At 44.1% G+C, this 24,321-nt stretch overlaps 1 protein-coding gene across 1 annotated transcript; it reads right to left on the bottom strand.

Annotated features, from left to right (window-relative positions):
- Positions 1-477: 477 nt before the first annotated feature.
- On the bottom strand, positions 478-24,307 carry il17rd (interleukin 17 receptor D). The gene is made up of 17 exons (XM_069169573.1): positions 24,077-24,307; positions 22,909-23,590; positions 14,173-14,227; positions 11,458-11,580; positions 9,673-9,791; positions 9,083-9,203; positions 8,630-8,674; positions 8,329-8,480; positions 6,551-6,616; positions 6,287-6,341; positions 5,814-5,924; positions 5,533-5,717; positions 5,323-5,438; positions 4,415-4,666; positions 3,304-3,885; positions 2,946-3,223; positions 478-2,851 (listed from the first exon to the last, which is right to left on the bottom strand). The coding sequence occupies exons 2-17, from the start codon at positions 23,026-23,028 to the stop codon at positions 2,703-2,705; spliced, it is 2,529 nt and encodes an 842-aa protein (XP_069025674.1). The 5' UTR covers positions 23,029-23,590; positions 24,077-24,307; the 3' UTR covers positions 478-2,702.
- Between the last annotated feature and the right edge of the window lie 14 nt (positions 24,308-24,321).

Here is a 24,321-nt window from a genome sequence, read left to right as displayed (position 1 = left end):
TCCATTTGTTTTAGTTTGTCAGGGAAAATAAGAGTTTAAGTGTTGCTTCCCAGTGTTATTAGTTGTAGAGCTCTACTCCCAACAATTCTAAGATTTGTGCTTTTATTTTGAAGGCAGGCCGTTTCCGGACTGGCTGATGTTGTGCCTTTGTGCGTGTCTGAGTTTTCGTGGCGCCTGTTGTTTCAAGCGTTGATGCCTGACAGCTCTCACACTATGGAGCTGTCTGCTGCTCTTCATGTCAGACAACTTTGTGTTTTACTACAAGAAACTGAAAATCCGTTCGTCAGCGTGAAGCAGAAGAGTCTGCAGCCCTGAAGCACTTTAAATTCTTAGTTATGAGCTTCGACAAATTTAAAAGTACAACTTATTGTCATCTGGTGTTGAAATGTATTCATTTATTTTTTTGTAATGTAGTAGCAATAATCCCCTGACTGTCAGTGACCGAAAGAAAAAATGAAGAGTTCAGTTTTAGTAAATGGATTTATTTATTTCCTACATCACGGTACTATAAAACAGTACATTCCTAATAAACAAAGGTAGAAAAAAATACTAAACAATATCGGTCTTAACTATACCAGATGAAAACAGACCAGACATTTCCAGAGATAAAATACAAATAATATTTACAAGTAGGAAATGCTCAATCTCTCCTTCCAACAAATTGCAGACCTCGTCGTCGCAAATCAAAAAGTTTGAGTCCGAAAACAGACTTTAAAAAGACTTTTTTGAAAAACTAAAAGGCAGAACTTTTTTTTTTAATCCAGAGAACAAAATGAGTTCAGCTGCTGATCGTGAAAGAATCAATAACTGGTAGCCAGAGACTGTAATGAAATATGTACAAGGGATCAATATGTATGGAAACTCATCACTGCCAGGAAAAGAAAAAAACATTAAAAAGTTATGCATCATTAAAATAAAAATAATGACAATTAATTTTTTTATTGACTTAAAAGTAAACATTACTTATTATTTTTTTGTTTTTTTGACTTTCCACATCAAAAATGACATTAAAAAAAAACAAATACATTTCCATGTACTTTTTATAATTCCCTCATCTTCCTGCAACAATGTTAGAAAGAGATTACAAAGCATGAATATACAACCATAAATTTAACATTTATATTCAATACTTTAAAATCGCAGTACAGTGGAGTATTTAGTCGTGTATCTGCGCACCAATCGACCAAATGAATTTTAATTTCCGAATTAAAAAGCAGAGAAAATTAAATTCACGCACTTAATTTCAGTTCACATAAATTACTCTTCCACGTCACATTATCAGGTTTTACTAACATTTCTGACAGTTCAGTTAACAGTTTGGAAAATAAAAGTTTAATTATTGATTTTTTTTTTTTATTATTGTTGACAAACAGACGACATTTCTATGCTGGAAATATATATATATATATATATATATATATATATAAAAAGTTGCGCTGCTTAAAGACATGATGGAGAAAAACTGATCAATACTGATAACATGTTTTATTATTGTTTCCCTTTATGATGAAAAATGCTTCTTAAATAAAAAGGTACATTTTGATGAAACACCAAATGAATCCGTGTTTCGTTTTGTAAATGTCGTGAACACAAAGACGTCCTGTTGCCGTGACGTCGACGTCTTCACGGTGTCGTTAAAGCCGCTTCTACCTTGTCGGATGTTGTCGAAGGGAAACATCGAAACTTGTTTGTGGTTCTGTGTCTTCTTGCTTCTCTGCTTCCAAAAGTGCTGATCCAACAGTTTGTTTTAGTACCGAACATCAACATGAAGACCGTCTTTGGTTGGAACCGGTCCGCTCCGCCGGCGTCTGGAGATCCGGTCCTTCAAAACAATCCTCCAGGCGGGACGACCGGCGGAGCAGACCAAGTACCTTAGTTACCACAGACCGGTTCTAGAGGCTGTGGTTACCGTAGTTACCAGGGAGAAGTGTTCCAGAACTCAGTGGTTACCGTAGCTACTTGGGCCAACGCTTTAGAATGCAGTGGTTACCGTAGTTACCACTACAAAATGTTCATTATCCAATGATCACCAGAGTCACCAGGAAAAACTGTTCTACAACTCAGTGGTTACCATGGCTACTTGGGCTAATGTTGTATAACTCAGTGGTTACCATGGCTATTTGAGCTAATGTTGGATAACTCAGTGGTTACCGTAGTTACCACTGAAAAATGTTTTATAACCCAATAACTACCACTGTCACCAGGAATCACTGATCTAGAACTCAGTGGTTACCATGGTTACCAGGGACCAGTGTTGTAGAATGCATAGCTTACCATTATTTTTGGAGACTAGTGTTTCAAAATGCAGCAGTTACCATAGTTACCAGGGAATAGTGTTGTCAAAACACAGTGGTTACCATAGTTACCGAGGACATGTGTTTACCACAGTTTAGTAAAGGACTGTTATGGTTACCATAATTAACTGTTATTACAGCTATCAGTGTCCTGAAATAGTTTTACAACTTAGTGGTTTCCATAGTTACCAAGGACCAGTGTTGCAGAACTTAGTGGTAACCGTAATTGCCAGTGTTCTTCAACTCAGTGGTTACCATAGTTACCAGGGACCAGCTCTCTAGATTCTTCCAGTTCTGTTTCCATGACGATGACAGCAACTCCAGGTCCACAACCAGTACATTTCTGTTTCCTCTGATGATGACATCACTGCGCTGCTCCTCCTCCGATTGGCTGGAGGAGTCCCCTCCCTACAACGATGCCACAGGTGCGAGGACGTCGCGGTGCTCCAGGCAATGATGATGATGATGATGATGATGGTGATGATGATGCAGCTCAGCTTTACACACCGTGGCGGCGCTGCAGCGGAGCGACGTGACCGCAGGCGGCTCTTCGTCACCTGAAAGACGGACAGTTGAACAGGAAACGAGGGGTGAACTTATCTGTTCACAAATTTAAATGAAACTGAAGTTTTTAAATGTGAAAAAACTCACCCAGCCCAGAAGAAGACGATTCGCTGTCAGCCAGGGAGGAGGAGTCAGCCTGGTCATGTGACAGCCCCTCCATCAGGGGGATGGAAAGTTCTGAGGAGGGTACCGACGAATCGTAGATGCCCGAATCTCGAGGAGGTGGGGCTTCTGGCACGGAGGGACAGCCTTCTTCTGCCTGGACGGGGGACGGACACGCCCCGTCCCGGAGGATGGAGGGAGCGGAGGAGGAAGAGGAGGACGAAGACTCTTCAGGCGACAGTCCGGATATTCCAGACGTGGACCTGGAAGGGACAGAAAGGGACGTGGTCTCTGTGATGTCACTGAAAGTCATTATTTAAAGAGGCAGTACACTTTAATTCACCTTGAGGTCGGTCCCAGCGTGGACAGAGAGCAGTGTGGCAGGCCGGGACTGGGACAGAGACCGGGACTGGGACAGAGACTGGGACCAGGACTGGGGGTGGGACTGAGGCCGCGGTTGAGGCTCTGACTGGAGCCGGGGGCCAGCAGGAGCATGTTCCTCCTCGCCACCCCCTCCCTGCCCTCCAGCGACGGCGTCCTCACCACCACCTCGTTCAGCACCAGGCCGGAGTCGAACCTCTGCTCGAGCTGAGAGGAGGAGGAAGAGGAGGAGGAGGAGGAGGAGGAGCAGGGAGGCTTCGGGGGAGGGCTCGGAGCCGTCGGGACGGCGGGGAGAGGAGGTTGTTTGGAGGCGGAGACAGAGGAGGAGGAGCAGGAGGGAGCCAGCTGCCTCTCGAACCAGTCGGGGTTCTGGCTGATGTACTGGTGCATGTTGCAGATGGAGACGTAGAGCGAGCGGCCCGACTTGCTCCGGAAGTAGTTCCTCCGGGAGACGTTGAGCGGCTGCTGCTCGCGCTCGGCCAGGCTGGACTGACCGGAGTGGAGCCGGCCGAACAGCTGAGGAAGCTGGTCCATCAACTTGAACCTGAACGCAGGGAAAGAACAGTTTTCATATCGGTCATCGTTGTATTCTTCGTCAGACCGGAGACGTACGTGCTGTTAAACTACACGACGACCGCATCGTGTCCTAAATCTGTTCGAACCAATTATGAATCCTCCAGTTCAGATTCTGTCCGTCACCATCTTACTAGTCCGGAGCCGTTTGGAGCAGGAAGTGACCATATTTGGACAAGCTGGGGGAGGAGCCAGCGGTGGATCTGACCGATCTGATTGGGAACCTGACGATACTACGTCCCGCCCACCGATAGCTGTAACCTGACTTCACCACAGGCCTGTCAATCAAACAGACACGCCCCCAAAAACACAACTTTTTCAAGTTTATTTTCTAATTAATGAGGGATTGTTTTCAGATTAGAAAACTAATAAAACCAAATGAATTTAGCTAAAATCCCTGGGATAACGCCCTCTAGTGGAGTCGTCCGGTAACACGCCGAGTACAGACGAAAGTATGCGAGCGATAACGTTCACGATGGTAACGGCAAAGCAGGTGCTACCTGGGCGCCAGACTCAGCAGCGTGGGGATGTCGTTCTCGGTGGAGTAGTCGAAGTAAACCGTCATGTAGCGGCTCAGCTCCGAAGCCCCGCCCCCGTCGCTCTGCTTCGCCAGCCGCAGCTTCTCGGCAATCATGGCCACGCCCACGATGAACAGGTCGCCCGCCCCGCCGATCGGAGAGCTGCTGCTGCTGTTGTTGCCACGGCGACCGACGGGCGTCTTCCCCCGACGGCTCTTCTTCTCCACGTGGTAGCTGCAGGCGGGAAGACGACAGATCAGAGGCGGTTAGCGTGAGAATAACACCACGAGCTTCACGGAGAAAACGTCCACGACGAGGTCTTCATGAAACACACGGCGGTGTTTTAGTGGGCCGCTCGTAGCTCGGGGCGCTTCATCACCCTCACAACCTATTGATTGATTGTAATTACAGTCAGCAGCGGCCGCTATTGACGACCACACTTAAATATTACTGTTACAGAAAGGCCGCAATGACTCGGCACATTTTTCAGCTGAATCTTGAACCCGGAAAAGACATTTCTGACGTTAAAAAAACGGATAGAGGAAGACGAGAGTGAGAAAATGAAGGACAGTGTGAAGGAAGGAAAATAGAAAATAATTAGAAAGGATGGAGAGTAAAAGTGAAGAGAAGGAGGAAATGAAGGAGACAGAATAAGGAAATGATAGGCTGAGACACCTGTCAATCAAACATAAAATCCAATTTCCAACATTGTCAATTAACTACTGAGTTTGTTCAGCTTATTGTGCAGTTGAAATGGTTTATTTCCTTGGCAAAAGCAGTGTTTTAGCAGCATCTAGTGGCCACTGGTGGAACTGCAGCTGCTTCAAACAGCAGCAGCAGTTTTGTTTTAGTTTTTTTTAAATAGAAACCCAGTAGACTAGAGAAAGTACCGGAGGCCTTTGGAGCAGACGGTGATGATGAAGTTGGCTTCGTCCAGCTGCCTGCTGAGCCACGACATCTGACCCTCCTTGCACATCTCCAGGTGTTCCCACAGGTCCAACACCACCTGAGCAGGAGAAGAAGAAGGATTGAATTTATTTCAAATGAACAAACCTCTCCTCATCAATCCGTTGTCTGATGTGTGGGCGTCGCCGTGTCACCTCGCAGCCGCAGAAGTCCTGCAGGAAGTAGGCGAAGCTCTGGATGACGCTGCTGTGTTTGGGACAGTCCCTGTTGGAGTAACAGATGAAGACTTTGGGGCGGGGCCACGGCCGCTCGGCGTTCAGCGCTGCGCTCTGATTGGACGACTCGCTGCTCTCCTCGTCCAGCTGACTGTAAATGTTTTCTAAGAGAGATTAAATGTTCACCCATAAATTCGGAGCATGAACATAAACACGGGGAAGCGGAGTGCTTTTGAATTTGAATCACGAGTTTCTCTCACCTTGCTGCTTCTTGCGACACATGACCGTGAAGAGGGTGGCGAAGGCAGACATGATGACCAGAGGCACCGTGATGGCCATGGCGCGGATAGGCCCCGCCCATGGGGAGTGGACTGGAGGATAAAACAAACACACTCAACATGACACACTGGATCACAGTCTTTTTTTGTTATATTTAGCATTCTGGTTCACACAAGTTTAACAGTTACAGTATGGAGTCACAGGAGTGTCATAAAAAAGAATAAATGTGTAAAAAAAAAAATTTAAAAAAAAATAATATAAATGAGAATAATAAAAGAATGAATAAGTTTTGAATGTAGAGAAATAGTCATTCGTATGCAAAAGTAAATATAGCAATGTGTAATAAATTGTATAAATTACTGTCCTATTCATACAGTGTGTGTGTGTGTGTGTGTGTGGTGTGTGTGTGTGTGTGTGTGTGGTGTGTGTGTGTGTGTGTGTGTGTGTGTCTCACCCTGGCTGACGTGGTACTGAGTTAGCTTCCTGGTCGTGTTGCTGTCATCTCTCAACTGGCACAGAAATACAAACAAACAAATCATAAATTCAAAGTATAAACAGTTTTTGGGAGATTTGAAACTTAGTTTAATGTTGTTTTTAAATCCTTTACTGCATTTTAATCTACATATGAGATGAAGAGTAGAAAACAGTGGAATCCAGTTTAAGCAGCTGGCTGGTGATTAAACTAATTGAAGCTCAGTCCTGTGCTGTGTTCAATTACCTCTATAATGTAGGTCCCCGGAGTGACGTCCTGGAGGATGCATGTAGTTCTGGCCTGATTCACATCCTGCAGACAATTAAATTATATATTTTAAAAACTGACAAAAATCAACTGAAAATTCCCATTTTTATATTAAACAACAGATGAATTGATATTTTTTAAGTCCGTTTCGGTTCCTCAACCTTCAGTCTCAAGAGTAACAGTTGCAGGTACAATCCCCAGGTGGATGTTCACACCAGGTGAGCAACACCTTTTAAGAGCTTTTTGTCTTATTAGGTACAAAAGGTAGAAAAGCTGCACTGAAGGAAGCTTTCCATGGACCTTTTTTTTTCTTCTTCTTCTTTTCAACAGCAGAATCAGAAACCTGACAACACAACAGTCACCCGGACAGACGTGGTCTCACTCGCTCATTTTTCATCCTTCACACGACTATTTCTTTCACCCTGAACGCCTCCGAGGAGCGACTGTGTGAAACCGTATGACTCACGGCATCGAGACCACAAAGACGGACAAAAGACTCGGAGCAGCTGGAGAGACATCAAGGAAGGACGCGACTGGAACAAAAAGCCTTTTGACTCCACACCTTCCAGTTTGGACATGAAACGGAGAGAATCACTGGACGTGGTCGGAGGACATTGAAGGCCGGATTAACGTTTTCTCTCCACTCATACGGCAGAAACCACAAAGTGTTTATAGTCGGCGGAGATGAAATAATGTTTTAAAACCGGGATAATGACGCATGTTGTTGGAGAATCTCTGCAAGGAAACACTTGATAAGTGTCACAAATAGTGAAGTATCGAAATCAGGTCGTAGACATCAGGACAGAGGTCACGAAGATGTAGTCGACCAAGACGTTGGCGACCAAGACGTTGGCGACCAAGACGTCGGCGACCAAGACGTCGTTGGCGACCAAGACGACGTTGGCAACCAAGACGTTGGCGACCAAGACGACGTTGGCGACCAAGACGTTGGCGACTAAGACGTTGGCGACCAAGACGTCGTTGGCGACCAAGACGACGTTGGCGACCAAGACGTCGTTGGCGACCAAGACGACGTTGGCGACCAAGACGACGTTGGCAACCAAGACGTTGGCGACCAAGACGATGTTGGCGACCAAGACGTCGGCGACCAAGACGTCGTTGGCGACCAAGACGACGTTGGCGACCAAGACGACGTTGGCAACCAAGACGTTGGCGACCAAGACGATGTTGGCGACCAAGACGTTGGCGACCAAGACGACGCTGGCGACCAATACGTTGGCACCCAAGACGTTGGCGACCAAGACGTTGGCGACCAAGACGTAGTCGACCAAGACGTTGGCGACCAAGACGTTGGCGACTAAGACGTTGGCGACCAAGATTTTGGCGACCAAGACGACGTTGGCGACCAAGACGTTGGCTACCAAGACGACGTTGGCGACCAAGACGACGCTGGCGACCAATATGTTGGCACCCAAGACGTTGGCAACCAAGACGTAGTCGACCAAGACGATGTTGGCGACCAAGACGATGTTGGCGACCAAGACTTTGGCGACCAAGACGTTGGCGACCAAGACGTTGGCGACCAAGACGTTGGCGACCAAGACGTTGGCGACCAAGACAGGATGTAAGCGACTATAACAAGACAAAACCAAAAATAACAGATCAAACGTTTACAACGAAACAAAAACATTAACCTTGATTTGAACTTTCAGTTGTAAAAACGCCGTCAATCTCAACTCTGACAGTTAAACATCTCACACATCACGTAAGAACCTTCAGAGTCCAGTCGGTCTCACCGGTTTGCAGCGCTGCAGTCTGAAGGGTCCGTCCTGCCGCAGCTTGTAGTACAGGTAGTAGAAGTGGAAGCCGAAGGAGGGCGGAGCCTGATCGAAGGCCACGTGAAGGTTCGATCCGAGCTGAGACACGTTCAGGGTCTTCGGCTTCCAGACTGCAGAGATATCAAAACAAAACTAAAACTAAATGTGCTAATTACAGTCTGAAATAACAACAACCGGGCCGGTTCTGGAGACCAATCAGTGCAGAATCCGGGTCTACATGTGGTTCTGGTTGTTATGATGACGACACCGAGGAACTTACAGGGTCTGCAGACCAGGTTGTCGGATCCGAGGAGGACTTCGCACGCTGTCGGAGAAACACACACAGAAACCGTCACACACTTCGTCTTTGATTCGTGTTTTTAAGCATTTTTATAATTATTTTCAGATGCATGAGGCGATAAAACCAGTGATTTACAAGAAAAAAAGCACATTTTTGACAAGCAAATTAAATAGTTTTTGTTTTCATAGATGTCAACTTGTGACCCTTTGGATTAATCTCCCGACACCTCATTGGGGTCCCGACCCTCACCTTTGTGCTGTTAAATAATATCACCAGATGTTTGCCGTAAGGATGTAACAGAGTCATCCTGTACGACCCTGAAAGTCTGATTTCTTTTATCTACTCTCAAAGGTTTCTTCCAGTCAGAATAACAAACACTAAATTTGTTGTTTGTTTTGATCGTCGGCGTTGTGCTGGCGGGAGGGAACTCACAGTTGGTCCTGAGGAAGGACGGAGGGAAGAAGCTCTCGTTCATCAGCGACGGGAAGGGAACGACTCGGACCATGTAGTCGGTATCGAAGGTCAAACCGCTGAACGGCTGACTGCTCAGCTTCTGTCGAAGGAAGACGACGACAGATCGTAAATAAATAACAAGACAGTAAACAACACGGGAGAAGAACTGTGACAAGAGGAGGAGGCGGCGGCAGCAGAAGGAGGAGTCGGGGGCGGAGACAAACGTTTTTTTTTTAGCCGCCTTCGGTCTGAACAGGAAGTCACGGGAAAACACAGTTTTTATTTAAAACTAACTCATATTAAAAACCTCCATTCTGCCGCGTGGGGACATCAGCTGCATCAAAACAAGCGCTCCTACTTTCTCAAAAAAAAAAAAAAAAAATTCCACTTCCTGTTGTCCAAAGTTGAAGCGATGTCAGTCACCATCATATCTATTTGTTGCGTTTCCTTCTGCGTCAGTTAAAATGAGGTCATCGAACATTTATTAAAACACGACCGCGATCTCAATCCTGACTCCGCCCCTCAGTGACATCACTGTGATGTCATGCGGTTAAATGACATCATCCTACCGTGTTCTTGTAGGAGAAGTTGAGTTGTCTCGGCTCCTTCAGGATCAGGTGTTGACACCGTTTCCCTTCTGGATTCTTGTCCTCCAGATAAACTCGGAAACCTTTGATGTGTTCGATGCCTGCGGGGCGACAAACAGGAAGTTCAACCTCCGTCCTTCTCCAACATCTCTCCTCCTCCGTCCTTCTCCAACATCTCTCCTTCTCCATCCTTCTCCAACATCTCTCCTCCTCCATCCTTCTCCAACATCTCTCCTTCTCCATCCTTCTCCACATTTTCTCCATTCCTCTCCTCTCCTCTCCTCTCCTCTCCTCTCCTCTCCTCTCCTCTCCTCTCCTCTCCTCTCCTCAGGTTTCTTTTCCTCTTCCTCTCTCACTTCCTTTCCTAGTTCCTTTTCTCTTATTGCTTTCTTCCTCCACTCGAAACCAAGTCTCCTTTTTTCTCCTCTCTGCTCCTTCATCATTTCCTTCCCTCCTTGTTTTCTCCCCTCCTGCCCTTCGTCCTCCTCCTCCTCCTCGAAAACACATCTGCTTTGTAATTACACCTTGACATCCACCGGACATGTTTTTCCTATTAGCTCTGCCAGCGAGCGAGGAAGCGGTCGAGCAGGTTTTTCTGTCTGGAGGCAGATTTCTGAACTCCTGTCTTCTTTCTCTCTGAGATCAGGATGTTTTGCATGTTGGCAGCCCGACAGCTCACAGTTTGTTTTTCATTCCCTTCACTGTAACTTCTAACTTGTTTCAGTCTCCACTAACGTTATTTCTTAATTAGCCAAATATTTCAACCCTTTGCTCAGAGGATTAAATCAGGTTTCTGTACAAATGCAGCAAAACATCCGATTTTGAGTCAAACTCTGTAAATCATCAACAGAGGTCCTCGAAACTCTTCAGAAAGTCTACGGCGATGAAGCGACCGTGTTCTGATGACATCACGTTTCAAGAGGGGGTGGAGCTTCACTGTCCAAGACACCGTTTGTGAGCAACGGGAGCAGTCTCTAAACTTTTAGATCCATCGTGGTATATTTAGTTTTTTAGCGCCTCGTTGTAGCTGTGTGATGGTTGAAATATTCAAACTCAATCAAAATGAAATATTTTGGTTGTTTTCTGCTTCATTTTAGACTCTCTTTCTCCACAATTCTTTAGAAACATTAGATTCTCCGTTAGAATTGAAATTTAAAGTTTTGCCAGTTTGATCAAAGCTCCTTTGAAGCGCCGTCAGGCCTTCAGTCTCCATCTGTAATCTCGGGATTCATCTCGTACTCTGTTCCTGCTGCAGGAAACATCAGAGACGCTTTGTGCAGCTCTTCGTTTTTATTATTTCTAACTGAAGAAACCGAGCGTCTCTCGAGGAGGAAATTCATCTTCTGCGAGTCTGACGTGGAAACCCTGTTTTTTTTATGTTTTTTTTCTGTAAAGACTTCTGCCGCTCCGGAGAGAAAAACAACAGGCTGTTGAGTCGCCATGTGAGCGAGCGGTTCACCTTACACACACACACACACACACACACACACACACACACACACACACACACACACATTCCTTCACGGTCAAATCGCAGCATTGTTGTGTGAGAAGTGATCCTCTCTCTGCCTCCTCAGGCTCTGATCAAAGAGACACGTTCGCACCGACCTGGCTAATCTTACGGATTTGAGCACTTTGAAGGGTTTACACTCTCTCTCTCTCTGTCTCTCTCTCTGTCTGTCTCTCTTTGTCTCTCTCTCTCTCTCTCTCTCTCTCTCTCTCAGCGGACAGTGGGACAGGTAAAAAGACAAAAAGACGGGTGGGTACCTAGTGGACTGGCAGCCCAGTGGACGACCACGGCGGCCTGATCCTCACAGGCCAGATGGCTGAAGGAAACGTTGGCGACCTCGTGGATCACGTGTTTCCCCAGCGGGTAGTTCAACGAACAGTCTGCAGGACGACACGCCGAGACATTATGAACACAGTAAACAAAGTAAAACCGGTTAAAACACCTCAATCGGGCCGTAATTCCATCTCATCTCGACAGATATCGTGATCGAGCAGGAAGTCGGACAGAAGAAAGTATGCGGTCAATTTTCAAAATAAAACGTCCTGTGCAGCCTCCCCATCGTACATCATGTCACTACATCGACCTGCGCTTGGTCACGTTGGACAAGAAATGTGTTGCAAACAGATGCAAAATAAAATTATCAGGAGGATTTGTGTTGTTGTTGTTTTTTTTAACAACTACAACACAAAAAAAAACCTGTATTAACTTTGTCCACAAAGGAGGAAACAAAAACAATAAACACAAAATGGATAAAATAAACAAAGAAAAGAAACTATTTAACAACATTTACCTGCTGGAAACACAGAAATTAATGAAAAGACAGAGCGGAGGAGGAGGAGGAGGAGAAGGAGGAAGAAGAGGGGATTGGAGCAGAAAAAGAGGTGGAAAGAAAAGGGGGCGTGAGCTCAAGACACGACTCACTGCTCCCCTTTCCTCTCCGACGACCACCTATTGATGAAGAGGAGGAGGAGGAGGAGGAAGATGGGACGGAGCAGAGGAGCTAATGAAAGGATGGAGAAGACGGAGCGCGATACGAGTCGCTGCTCCTCTTCCTCTCGTCCTCCTCCACAAAAGACCCCACGGGTCATGTTCAGGGCTGAAGAGGAAGGTCACGGCTGGTCGCTCCTCCTCCTCCTCCTCCATAACCTCTATGGGATGCACGGAGGAGAGGCAGTTACTCCTCTTCCTCCTTAATCTTCAGAATTTATTAATAAGACAAAGGAGCGGAGAGAGCGAGGAAGGCCAAAGTTCACTCCTAAGTTTAAGAAGCACAGGAGGAGGAGGAAGAGGAGGAGGAGGAAGAGAAGGAGGAGGAGGAAGAAGAGGAGGAGGAAGGTGTAATCCTCACGAGAGATAAATCAGGGAAGGATGACATTGAAGGAGACAATCACAGCTCATCATCATCCTCCTTCATCGCCGCTGTCACTACGATACCCATGAGCCTCTGCTGCTGTTGCCATAGAGACGCCAGTTCAAGGCAGAATTTGTATCTATTTTTTTCTTACTGAAATGCATCAAAACAAACAATGTGTCCGCCGATTTGTTTGGATTTATTGATGTGAATAAAAATATAAACAGTCACTGGACTTCTCCTTTAAAGTTTGCTGATTTCATCACCGTTCCCTACCAAAAGGTCAAAGGTCACGCTGCTTTAGATTCCCCCATGACATCACTGCCAACAGAAAACGAGAGACTGGAAGCCTCCTTCATCCTTGACTCAGCTGTAGGAGAGGAACCAGTGAGGTGTGTCACCCCCCCCCCCCCCCCCCCCCCCACACACACACCTCAGTACACACACACAATGAGCGGGCTCTGATTGTCATGCTAAAACACCTCCGTGCTTCACTTTGGATTAAAGTGTGCGAGATTCAACAGTTTCTGTTTCTTAAGACGAGCGTGCATCATCGTTTTAAAAAGTCACATGACCTCCTGACCCCTTTATAGCTGACATAATATGTGTTAAAGATTAGATAGAACGAATGCGGCGGCAGCAGCTCAGAGGGAAAACATCTGAATATGAATAACAACGCTGTATTTTAAAGAGGCAGTCCGATCGATCTTTGGAAGGTAAATACGAAGCAGTGGCCGGGAGGTGGTTAGCTTAGCTTAGCATAAACACTGGAAGCGGGGGGAAACGGCTAGCCTGGCTCTGTGCAAACAGAGGCGTGGAAATCTTTGGGAATGAAGCAATAATTAGATTCAGAATATGTCCAACTTTTCCCGCTCAGTCGACTCAGACTCTCATAAGATGAAGAATTTAGTGATTACAGATGAATTGATTGAACAATTAATCGATTCATTAATTGCCAAGATGTTAATTTGCCACCGTTTTGTTTATAGATGTCATTTTTATGACAGTAAATAAAACACCTTTTGGTTTCGGACTTGTCGAAGCTGCGATAGGAACTTTAGATGTATCACAAATGATATGATAAATTTATCAAATCTGAATTATCTGAAAACCAGGATCGCACACACACACACACACACACACACACACACACACACACACACACACACACACACACACACAAGGGGAATCTGAAAGTGCTTCCTCGCTCATGGTCACGGATAAAGGCAGGAGGCAGGGATCGGCCACGGCTCAGGAACTTGACTTTTAGAGAGAAAAGAACAAAAGAGGAAGAGGAAGAGGAGGAGGGGGAGGAGGAGGAGGAGGACGAAGAGGGCGATGCAGGGGGTGCACATAGATGCTGGGGAGGATTCCTTGCCAGGAAAACCAGGCAGAAAATAAAAACTTATTTTGTTTGACAGATTTTACAGCTATGAGTTGGATAATAACAAATAAAGATGCTTTGATTGTTGCAGTGAACTAAACATCTGGAAACACGTCTAACTCCGTGTGCACATCTGGAGGCTCATTCATCACAGTCGGAACTGATTATTGTGTCATTATTCTATGTAGACATCCTGTGTGTGTGCTGGTGTTTGTTATTTTACAGCGTTAGACTCACTGTCGGCTCTGAAGGTGACGGCCAACCTGCGACCTGCTTCTGCAGCCGACTGCACCTGAAACAAACAAACAAACAAACAAACAAACAAACAGGAGACATGTGTTGAAAATCACCAAATTCAAATACACGACATCGTTCCCGTTCAATCGTTAGGACTAAATGTCTAAAGACTTTTCCTTCAGCTCCAGTCCCACTGCTGTCTAGAGCTGCTTGAAGATCAGGCAATCAGCTGATGTTTAAAAAAAAAAAAAAAAGAGTTATACTTTGTTATTTTTATCCAGAATGTTACAAAACAAAAGATAATAATCACGGAAAAGTTGAAGCCAAGTCACGTGCTGAGAAAAAAATGCTTGGATGCTGCATCTAAGTGTTATAAAGGTATTTGCATTGCTTTCATTAATATCAGTCAACAATTAATTCATGCATTTGTTGTTGTTGTTGTTGTTGTTGTTCTGAATTAATCGTTAAAGCTGATTGTCCGATTTCAGTCACGATCGGTTTCTGCAAATGTTTCACAATAAAAGAAACAAGTTTCTTTCTGCAGAAACGCTTGAGGGCTTTTAATTTGAAACAGACACAGGAAGTGTCCAGTTTGTATTGAACTTTTTTACAAGGTAAACGGAAGCGGATCAAAAGGATCGCAAACTTTATATTTCCTCACTTGGAGAGAGAAAGAGGCACAGCGGCATTTTTTTATTGAGGCGTTATTGTTTGGCTTTTAGTTTTAATGTTTTTTTAAATGTTGCTTTATGAAGCATTTTGGGATGCTTTGCTGTATAAAAGGTGCTCTATAAAGAAAACGGAGCTGAGTTTTGTGTTTTTACTTAAAAAAAAAATACTTTACAACATTCCCTTGTAAGCAACAGTTACCCAGAATCCCTTTCTCCATGTCCCAAAACACAAAGACATGGATTCTCATGAGGCGTGTTGCAGCAGTTTTACAGCTTTGACCTTGTTTTCATGTCGACCCTGGACACGCACACGCACACACACCACCTTCAGGCTTGTTACAGAGGTGTCAGACTGTGGTCACACACACACACACCGGCGACACACACACACCTGAAACCAATCAGACAGACACCCAGCTGTGTGCGTGTGTGCGCTGCAGAAGGTGTACAGTGCTTATTAGCAGCCACTGTACCTCCACAACCCATCCATCCACACACACACACTTTTGATTATGTACTTGTGAAGTCCCTCACCGACACACATTCCCAAACCCTTAAAACAAACACTAAAATCGACTATAAAACCGAGTCTGAACCATCAAACAGCTCTTTGAAGAAGTGACGGCAAAAAAAAAAAAAAAAAAGTCCTCCGAAACAGAAATACACACCCACAGTTTGATCTTATCATGTTCTTATTAATTAGACGCGTTGCCTTCAGGTTGCCCCTTTGCCCCTGCTGCTGACCCTTGACCTTTGGGGGGTTTTCCATGCTGCCGTGTGCTCGGATGTCCCGCTGGGCTGCATGAATTGGGAGGCTAATTAAAATCAAGGGGACGTTTTTCTGACTTAAGCAGACTTCCTGATTGAAATCGACCCTGATACAAAGAACATGTCTGTAAAACATCAACCGAAAGGCCGGAGAAGACTTATTTGGAGAAGTTCTGAAAACTAAAATTAGCCGACCTATAAAAACTTCTGGTCTACTTTCAACTGTCCGTAAATGTTAATAAATATGAGTCAGTGGTTCGATTCCCAGTTTGTTGAAGACACTGAAACCTCAAAATGATCCTGATGGCAGGCAGGTCTTCACCGTTTGTGAATGTGAAGCAGAAAGTGGAAAGTTTAAGGTCTAAATTAAGATATTAATTTTAATCTGCGTTCAGGTCGACCTATTTCAAAATAAGACAACTTGTTTAAAGTCAGTTCCACTTAAAATAGAGATTTATTCTCTTGTTTCTTGCACTTCTTTGATTCAGTGAGCCAAAATGAAGAATTCAAAACCATTGAATTAAGAATTATCAACTATTATTAAGTGCATTTCAGTTATCACTGCACCCATCTCAAGTAATTTGACCTAAAAACCAGCATTTTCTACTTTTACTTCAAACCCTCATCAGAGTTTATTTATTTCTAGACTGGAGCCGGCTGATTTAAAAATGTCTTGTCCGGTGAAATTAACGAGTTACACGGACAGATAATTTAACTTTTATGAAGTCATTATCTCCTCAGAACCAGTCGCGTTGTTAAAACTTCCAACCGGCACGAGCCAAACTTTCATACTTTACAGCAAACACGCAGAGAAAGAGAGTTTTCTTCTTTCCTGTTGCCAGGTGTTTCTCACTAGTGATAATCATCATGTTCCCTCCACACACACACACACACACACACACACACACACACACACACACACACACACACACACACCCTGAGGCCTGAACAGAGTCACATCAGTAAACAACAGCCGGTGAAGTTAAAACTCACCACAAAGTGTTCGACTCTGAAATGTTGCAGCTTCAATTCACGCTTTGAAATAACAACACAGACAAAAAAAAAAAAGTTTAAACATGAAGGGAAATTAAAAAAATAAAAAAAAGGAAAAACTCTGAAGAAAGAGCAGAATTTCCCTCGGGAATCCCCACACACACACACACACGCACACACACACACACGCACACACACACACACACACACACACACACACACACACACACACACACACACACACACAATCAGTTGCCGTGGTAATCAGACAGCTAATTGCAGGCTGAAACGGCAATTAATCACAGCACAGGGGGGGAAGGAGGGAGGAGAGGATGATGGGAGGAATAATTACCGAGCCTGCAGGGAAGGGAAGAAAAAGGGAAGAAAAAGGGAAGGAAGGAAGGAGAAAAGGAAGGAAAGAGGAGAAAGAGGAGAAGGAGGAGAAGGAGACATCTGATTAAACAGGAACTCCTTGGATTGCAGCTTTCAGGGTTCACCGAGCAGACTTCTCCTCCGGCTCGTTTTGTTCGGGGGGCGACCGGAGCAGTTCCAGATGTGGAGGACGAACTCCCAGCTGACCTCTAATCAGCGTACTGCTCACGAGCCGGCCGGAAAAAGTTCAGTGTTTCACTTATTGATCAGATAGTTTCTGATTTAAATCTTAAAATTCAATCGATCGTGTTCAGACGATGTTTAACGTTTGTGTTTATGTCTCTTTTCTCTGGAGATAATTCAAGTATATAAAAGCTTTGTTAAATTCATCAGGCTACAGCTGACATTTCAATGTGTCAGATACTTATTCAATTAGATCAGAAAAGGCAGAAAAAAAATAATAACACAAATTAAATCAGTTTATATTTGGCTGACGCCAACGAGGGTTTCAGGTCGACGGCCACAAAGACGAACGCGGTGCGAGTCCCTGTGAAGGTTTCGTTCAAGCAAAAGGCCTCGGGGCCAAAAAACTCTTAATGTCTTCCTGTCTTTAACACACACAAATACACACAAACAAACACACACACACACACACACACACACACACACACACACACCAAATGCTACCATATGGGATGTCCTGGCTGCACCGGGATCCAAACTGCTGATCACAAAAACCCCGGGTTGGTGTCTTGTGTATAAAATACAGTTGTAATTAAATACAAACTAACTTTCAGCTTTGATCAAGTTGTGCATCATCATCATCATCATCATCATCATCAGATACAGGGAGTGTGTACTTTCACTTTGAACACGACGATATTTGATATTCAGGGAGTTTAACTTTTACCAAAGTCCTTTTCTCTCTGTACTTCTACTCCCGTGTGGCCTTCAGGTACTTTCTACACCGCTGGTGATGCTGCGATACGCTCGGTTAAACTCTTTTATCAAACCAGCTGAACTAAAAAAAAAAAAAAAAAAGGTCTTTATTTTTTACTGTTCGAAGGACGAAGTTCACTTCGTTCCTGCAGATCTGTAAATCATCGCAGATTCACACTGATGGAAAAACCAGGTACTGTTAGCAGGTCGGCCTGAAAATGAATCAATCCAACGGACAAAATGAGATTTCCAGTGTTTAAAATAATCATTCACAGTTTGACTTTCTTCAAATCGTGTGAGCAGTGATGTTGAAACTGACTTCAGTGATTTCACTCCTGTTAAAGTCTGAATGTTGAATTGCAGAACAAAAAGCAAACGAGAAATAGACTTTAAAAGCAGCAGCGAGCCACAATACGATCAACGAAGTGAAGAAAAAAGTCAGTGAAGTGACCACTGACATATTGAAGAGCATCGATGCACCGAATTCTGCTGATCTGATCAGTCGATTGATCGATAAAGGTCACGTGATCTCATCTCCGCAGAGAAAAATCTGGAAACCAAAAAAGGAAAAAAAAGAAAAGAAGGTGCAACAACTGTGAGAAAAACTCTGTGCGAGCGTGTGTTCGAGGGCAGCCAACCAGAGATTTCCCACCGCAGGAACAAAACCTGCAGCTTCCTCCTCCTGCATGACTGCTCCTCAATGACATCCCCCTCATGCCCCCCCTTCTCCTTCATCGCGACTCCTCCTCCTCCTCACCCAGGAGGAGCTGCTCCGCTCCCGCTGTGACGGTTTGTCCTTCAAAAGACTCCCTCTGTCTCGTTACAGAGACAGGAGCAAATCCTGACTTCCTTTTGAAAAGACAGAAACTGGTGTCGGAGGGGTGGGGTGGGGTGGGGGGGCTTAACAACACTGAGCATGTGCAGCGAGGGAGTCACGTGACCCACCTGGGGCCGACACAGGTGGAGCGCAACCAAAAGAAAGCACGAACAAAAAACCTGCATCCAGGGTGAGTTTCAGAGATTTAAGCCCGAAAAATAAAATAAACCGCCTCCAGAGGAATCTGAGTCTCCGTCGGTGATTCATCCTGCAGCCGGCTGGTTTTACAGGACGAAAGGTCAAACCTGGCAACCTCCCTGTGAGGACAAGACTTTAAGAGAGGCTGCATGCTGAAAGCTCGTTCAGTCCCGATGTAATAAGGACCGCCACAGGAAGTCCCTCCTGCCCACAGCAAAAACAACACGACTCCCCTCCGTGCCCGGAGGTCCGTTCCTGAGCCCACGCACTGATTTCCAACTCCGGAATCACGGCTGTGTTTGAAGCAGCGCTGCCCAGACACCACAGACCACATCACATTTTGGGGTCAAACTCTGGAAATGGTCAACAAAGACCCTCGAAATGCTTCAGAGTGTCAGGTCACACCAGCAGGATTTTCTTTGTGTCACCGTGAATTCGTCCCCCAGAGTCAGACTGTCAACACCGAGTTCCACCGGGACCTTCTGAGGCGTCTGAGGGTTGTTTGATTTATTACCTGCATGTTAACCCTTTTTTTTTTTTTTTTTAGCTCTTTGTTAGCTGGTTGTCTAACTTGAGTTTAGCTGCTTTGTAGGAAAATGAGCTGTTCGTTAGTTTTGTTAGCTGTTTTTTTTAGCACTGAAAGCAGGTTGTCAACTTAAGCTTAGCATTTTGTTTTTTAGCAAAATTAGCTCTTTATTAGCTTTGTTAGCTGGAAATTAGCGTTGTCAGCTAATGAGTTTTGCTGTTGCGAACGGCTGCTTCAACACTGTACTTTTCTTTTGTGGATCAATAAAGACATTTTCCTTTAAGGACAGAACTAAAGTTAAAGTTGTAAAAGTCTTTTAGTTTCTTTCCTCTGAAAGTGGACGCTGGAGGAGCTCCAGCCTCCATCCGTCACCAGAAAAACCAGAAAATACACGTGTTTCGCATCGGGCGTCCACCCGGCCGTGACGCCCTCCGATGCCAGAAAAACACGCCGGCCGACGCCCTGGAGGATGATGGGAAATACGTGACGCGGCTGCAGAGTGGAACCGTGATTGTAAAATGACGGCGGCAGGATGAAGAATCCGGAGACGGATGGAGTCTTCCTCCGCTGAGACGAGACGTGATGGCTTCAACAGATGTGTTGAACCGGAGAGGGAACGTTCAACGTGGACCTCCGTCATCCATCATCCTGATTTCTCAATCATCCAGTGAAAAAGAAAAAAGAAAAAAAAAAAAAGCTTCCTTCAATCGGCGTTCATCCGTAATGTGAGTCTTGTTTTCGTGTGAAAAAAAAGCTGATGAAGCGATCTGAAGACGACACGTTTGGAAATAAATAAATAAATACGACTTCTCTGATTCAATCAGCTTCTAAAAGTACAAAACACCTGGATCTATGAACTGTCAGCAGTTGAGTTGCATTGTGGGTAATCTGGCCGGGCTTTGACCAGCAGACCTACGTGGTCAAAATATTAGGAACACAGGAAACGCAGTGATGCTCGCCGAGTGTTGTTAATGATGATTTTAGTTTTTTTTAAATAATCAAATCATTTTTAAATATATTCAACCCAAAGGAGGAACAACTCAAAGCATGACACACACACACACACACACACACACACACACACACACGGAGCTCTAATAACCTCACACCTGTAAAATAGCAGGTCGTCACACCCCCATTCAGCAGCCTTTGATGTGTGTGTTTCTGAAAGGAGAGAGGAAGCAAGAGGAGAGGGGGAGGTGTGTGTGTTTGTGTACGTGTGTATTTATGTGTGTGTGTGTGTGTGTGTGTTTGAGGGTGAGGGGGGGGGGGGGGTTTGCAGGAAGGAATGTTTCAGCAGAGTAAACAGTGTGAAGCTTCCTGTAGAAAACACTTCAAAGCCAGAGAGGAAACCAGGATCACACACACACACACACACACACACACACAGCATCAAACGCAGGTAGGAGTCATCTATCAACATGGGAAAATTAAAACTTGTAGAGCGTATGGCTCGCTCACACACACACACACACACACACACACACACACACACACACACACACACACACACACACACACACACACACACACACACCGAAGTCGAGTTTCCTCATTAACAACATGAAAACACAAACTTTGTAAACACACACACACACAAAATGTAAAAACTCTGTTTCCAAACCGTTTCATCATTTTTTTAAAGTTTGATGTTTCATTGTAGAGCTGAAACAATCAGTCTATTAATCCTTTACGAATATTGATTGACAACTTTTTTTTTATTGTTCAGTAATTTTTCGTAAGGAAAAAAAAACATCAAACTTTATCTAAACATAAACTGAATATGTTTGAAGTTTGGACTGATGGTCAAACAAAACCAAACATTTGAAGACACCACATTTGGTTCTGTACAACTGTAATGAGCAGTTTTAAAGATTAATAATCAATCACATGCAGTTTAATCGATACCGATGATCAACAATCTGCTCGGCTTTGGTATAAAAAAGTTAAAAATTGGTTACTATAGTAACCGTAGGACCTGTAACTCTACAGCAGCTCCTGGACATGAGCTTCCAGTTTTAGAATAAAAACTCTGCAAACACAATAAAACAAAATTGAGGGATGTTAGTGATTAAACTGTGATCTCATCATCAAGACTGTCACCCAGATGAGCAGAAAACAGGCCGAGCCCTGGAGGGAAGCCTGAGATTATAAAAACATGCTGGGTAAAGATAGAAGATAAAGAAATTACCCCAATTGTTAAAGAATCATTTCATCTTTTGAAAAAAAAAAGTGCGTTGTGGATTCAAACGTTCCCAGGTTGCTGAAAATGTTCTTCTCAAAAGACAGTTGCTTTTTTTGGAACATAAACTTTTCCCAAATGAAACACATTTTGAACTCCACAGATTTGTCTTCATTCATGGCCAAATACAAGGAGGCTGTGAAGTGCAAAAGCAGAAGCAGGATCTTGGAGGAGGTTCACATATAACCCAAACCTGTTTTCCACATCAAATGTTTTAAAGCAGGAAATAAGCTTTACAACCTGCAATTCACTTAAAACGCAGACCTGATGATTTCTGGCTTTCTTTGACCTGCAAAAAAAAAAAAAAAAAAAAAAAAAAAAAAAAAAAAAGCACCCTCCACATTTGCTGTTGGGAGTTTATTGACATTTTGTGATGTTTAGTGGATCACATGTTTACCGAATATAATCAAAGATGTACAAGATACAGATAAAAAACCCGTTGAAGATATTACGATTTTCTGCAAAGGGACGACACTCATAATTAGCCTTTTCTTCAAAGGGGTTTGGTCTAAAGAGGAAAGTACCTCTTCAACGAAAGGACAGGTAGGATAGGAGCGGAGCAAGTCTGACTTTAAGGACATCAGACGTGCTTTTCCCCCAAAAAAACAATAAGTACCATAACATGAAATGCGTGAGTCGCTTTTCTTTTTGTAAAATTTACAAGTCATTTGCTGTTTATTCCTAAGAACGAAACTGTGAATCATCGTAGATTTGGGAGGCAGGAAACAGTGTGAAGCAACCTATAAAATATTTTGAGTTTACTAAACTGTGCGCCGAATGTAAAAGGACATCAAACTTAAGCAGAAAATGCCCGAAATACTTTTTTCTGGGGTTACTAGATTCACAGTAAAGCAAATGAACTTCAAATGAGCGCTTTTTACAACAGAGTTTGGCTTGCAACGTTACGTAAAACTGCAGCGAAGCGGAGACAAGACAGGTAAGAAAAGGTAGCGTGACTGAGCAACCTGTTTAAAGACAGAGCGGATTTAAGACTGAACAAACGTGTATCTTCAGACTAACGTGTAATAAATCTAACTTATTAAAACAAAACAAAAAACAATCAGGCCACTCGTGTTAACACAGAAGTGACAGAAAACACCAACAGTCCCCAAAAAACCTGAACTTTTTCCTTTTTTTTTCTTGAAGCCTTGAGACGAACACCGAAGCAGCTTCACGTCGTTCAGTAAACACGGTGAAAAGTTGTTTTTACCTTGAAACCACATCGCTCCTGGTTTGACCTCCTGCCGCCGGAGGTCGTAGATCCACGAGAGAAATGTAAAACCAGAAATAAACCGCAGAGACAGATGAAGAAACTCCGAGGGGCCGCCATTCCTCCCTCCAGTCCGAACAGCTCTGAGCGCGAGCTGCAGGAGCGGAGGAGGTGTGTGCGCGCGTGTGTCGATACGTGGACGACTATCCTTGTGAGGACCTTTAGGGGGGTGGAGGGGTGGGGAGGGTTTGGCTGGTGGGACGGGTCTTCAAGGGGCTGTTTGAGGGGTTCAGAGCTGGTTTCTAGGGTTCAGGTTAGACTCATGTTTGGGTTGGAGTAACTTGGAAATACATTACGTCAACAAAAGTCCTCACAAATTAAGTTTTCAGGTCCTTTACTTCAATAAAAGTACTGTTTAAAACATGTAATTTTAAAGTAAAAGAATGCCTATTATCAGCTAAGTGTACGGGTAAAGTATCAAAAGTAAAAGTACACACAATGCAGTACATGGTATAGTAGAATCCACACAAATGAACGTGACTGCTGTGTTTAAAGGCCAGCTGGTTTATGTCCCCCGTCCTGTCCTCTCACGTCTTCTCAGGCAACGAGTCTTGTGTTTTGCTCCCCTCTTGTGGCAGAAGTTGGTAACAACGCTTCCCCAACTCAAAAATACACGATATGTCTGCGCAGGCACATGAAGAGCAATTCGTCATGAAGTCATAAACATCGTATAAAATGCCTTTTGGGTTGTTGTCATATTTTGTAAAGTCCTGTAACAAAAATAACCTTTAACACTCGTTAATACCACCTCAAATCAAAGTTTAATTGGAATTTAATGTTTTTTTTTTTATAAGGAAATACTTTATTTGATCGACTTTGATAAACTGAATTTAACACGTCCGTGTTTAAAAACTTTACAAAAATAATATTTTGGTATAACTATCCGAAAGTTATGCTTAAAAATTATATAAACAAAGATACTGTATTCAAATATTAATATTGAGAGATGCATCAAGGAAACCTTTTAAACATCATATTAATCATATCAGAGGTGTCTTATGGAACATGGATGACTCTGGATGATCAAAAGCTATTGATTTTAAATCATTTATCATCACCGATGAACCTAAAAAAAGATTAAATCGTTTTGAAACTATAGGATTCCTACTTTTTCATGTAACTGTCGCCAGTAGGAAGAACCGGTTTCCATGATGGCTCTGAGTTGACACGGCGACCGCAATCAGAGCCAAAATGGCGCCCATCCCACTTCAAACAAGGAACCAATCAGATTCGTGGAAGTTTCTTCCGCTCAATCAGAATCCAGGTGGAGGGCGGGGCCTGCGGAGCCGGAAGGAGCCGTTTTGGTGAAGCCCAGAAATCCTGAGTGGGAGTTGTCACCGATTTGTTGTGCGG

Source organism: Embiotoca jacksoni, unplaced genomic scaffold, assembly GCF_022577435.1.
Source record: "Embiotoca jacksoni isolate LCO1_2020_lvr unplaced genomic scaffold, fEmbJac1.0.p SCAF_46, whole genome shotgun sequence".
NCBI lineage: Eukaryota > Metazoa > Chordata > Actinopteri > Embiotocidae > Embiotoca > Embiotoca jacksoni.
The sequence above is the reverse complement of the archived record's forward strand: the minus strand, read 5'-3'. Positions and strand labels throughout refer to the sequence as shown.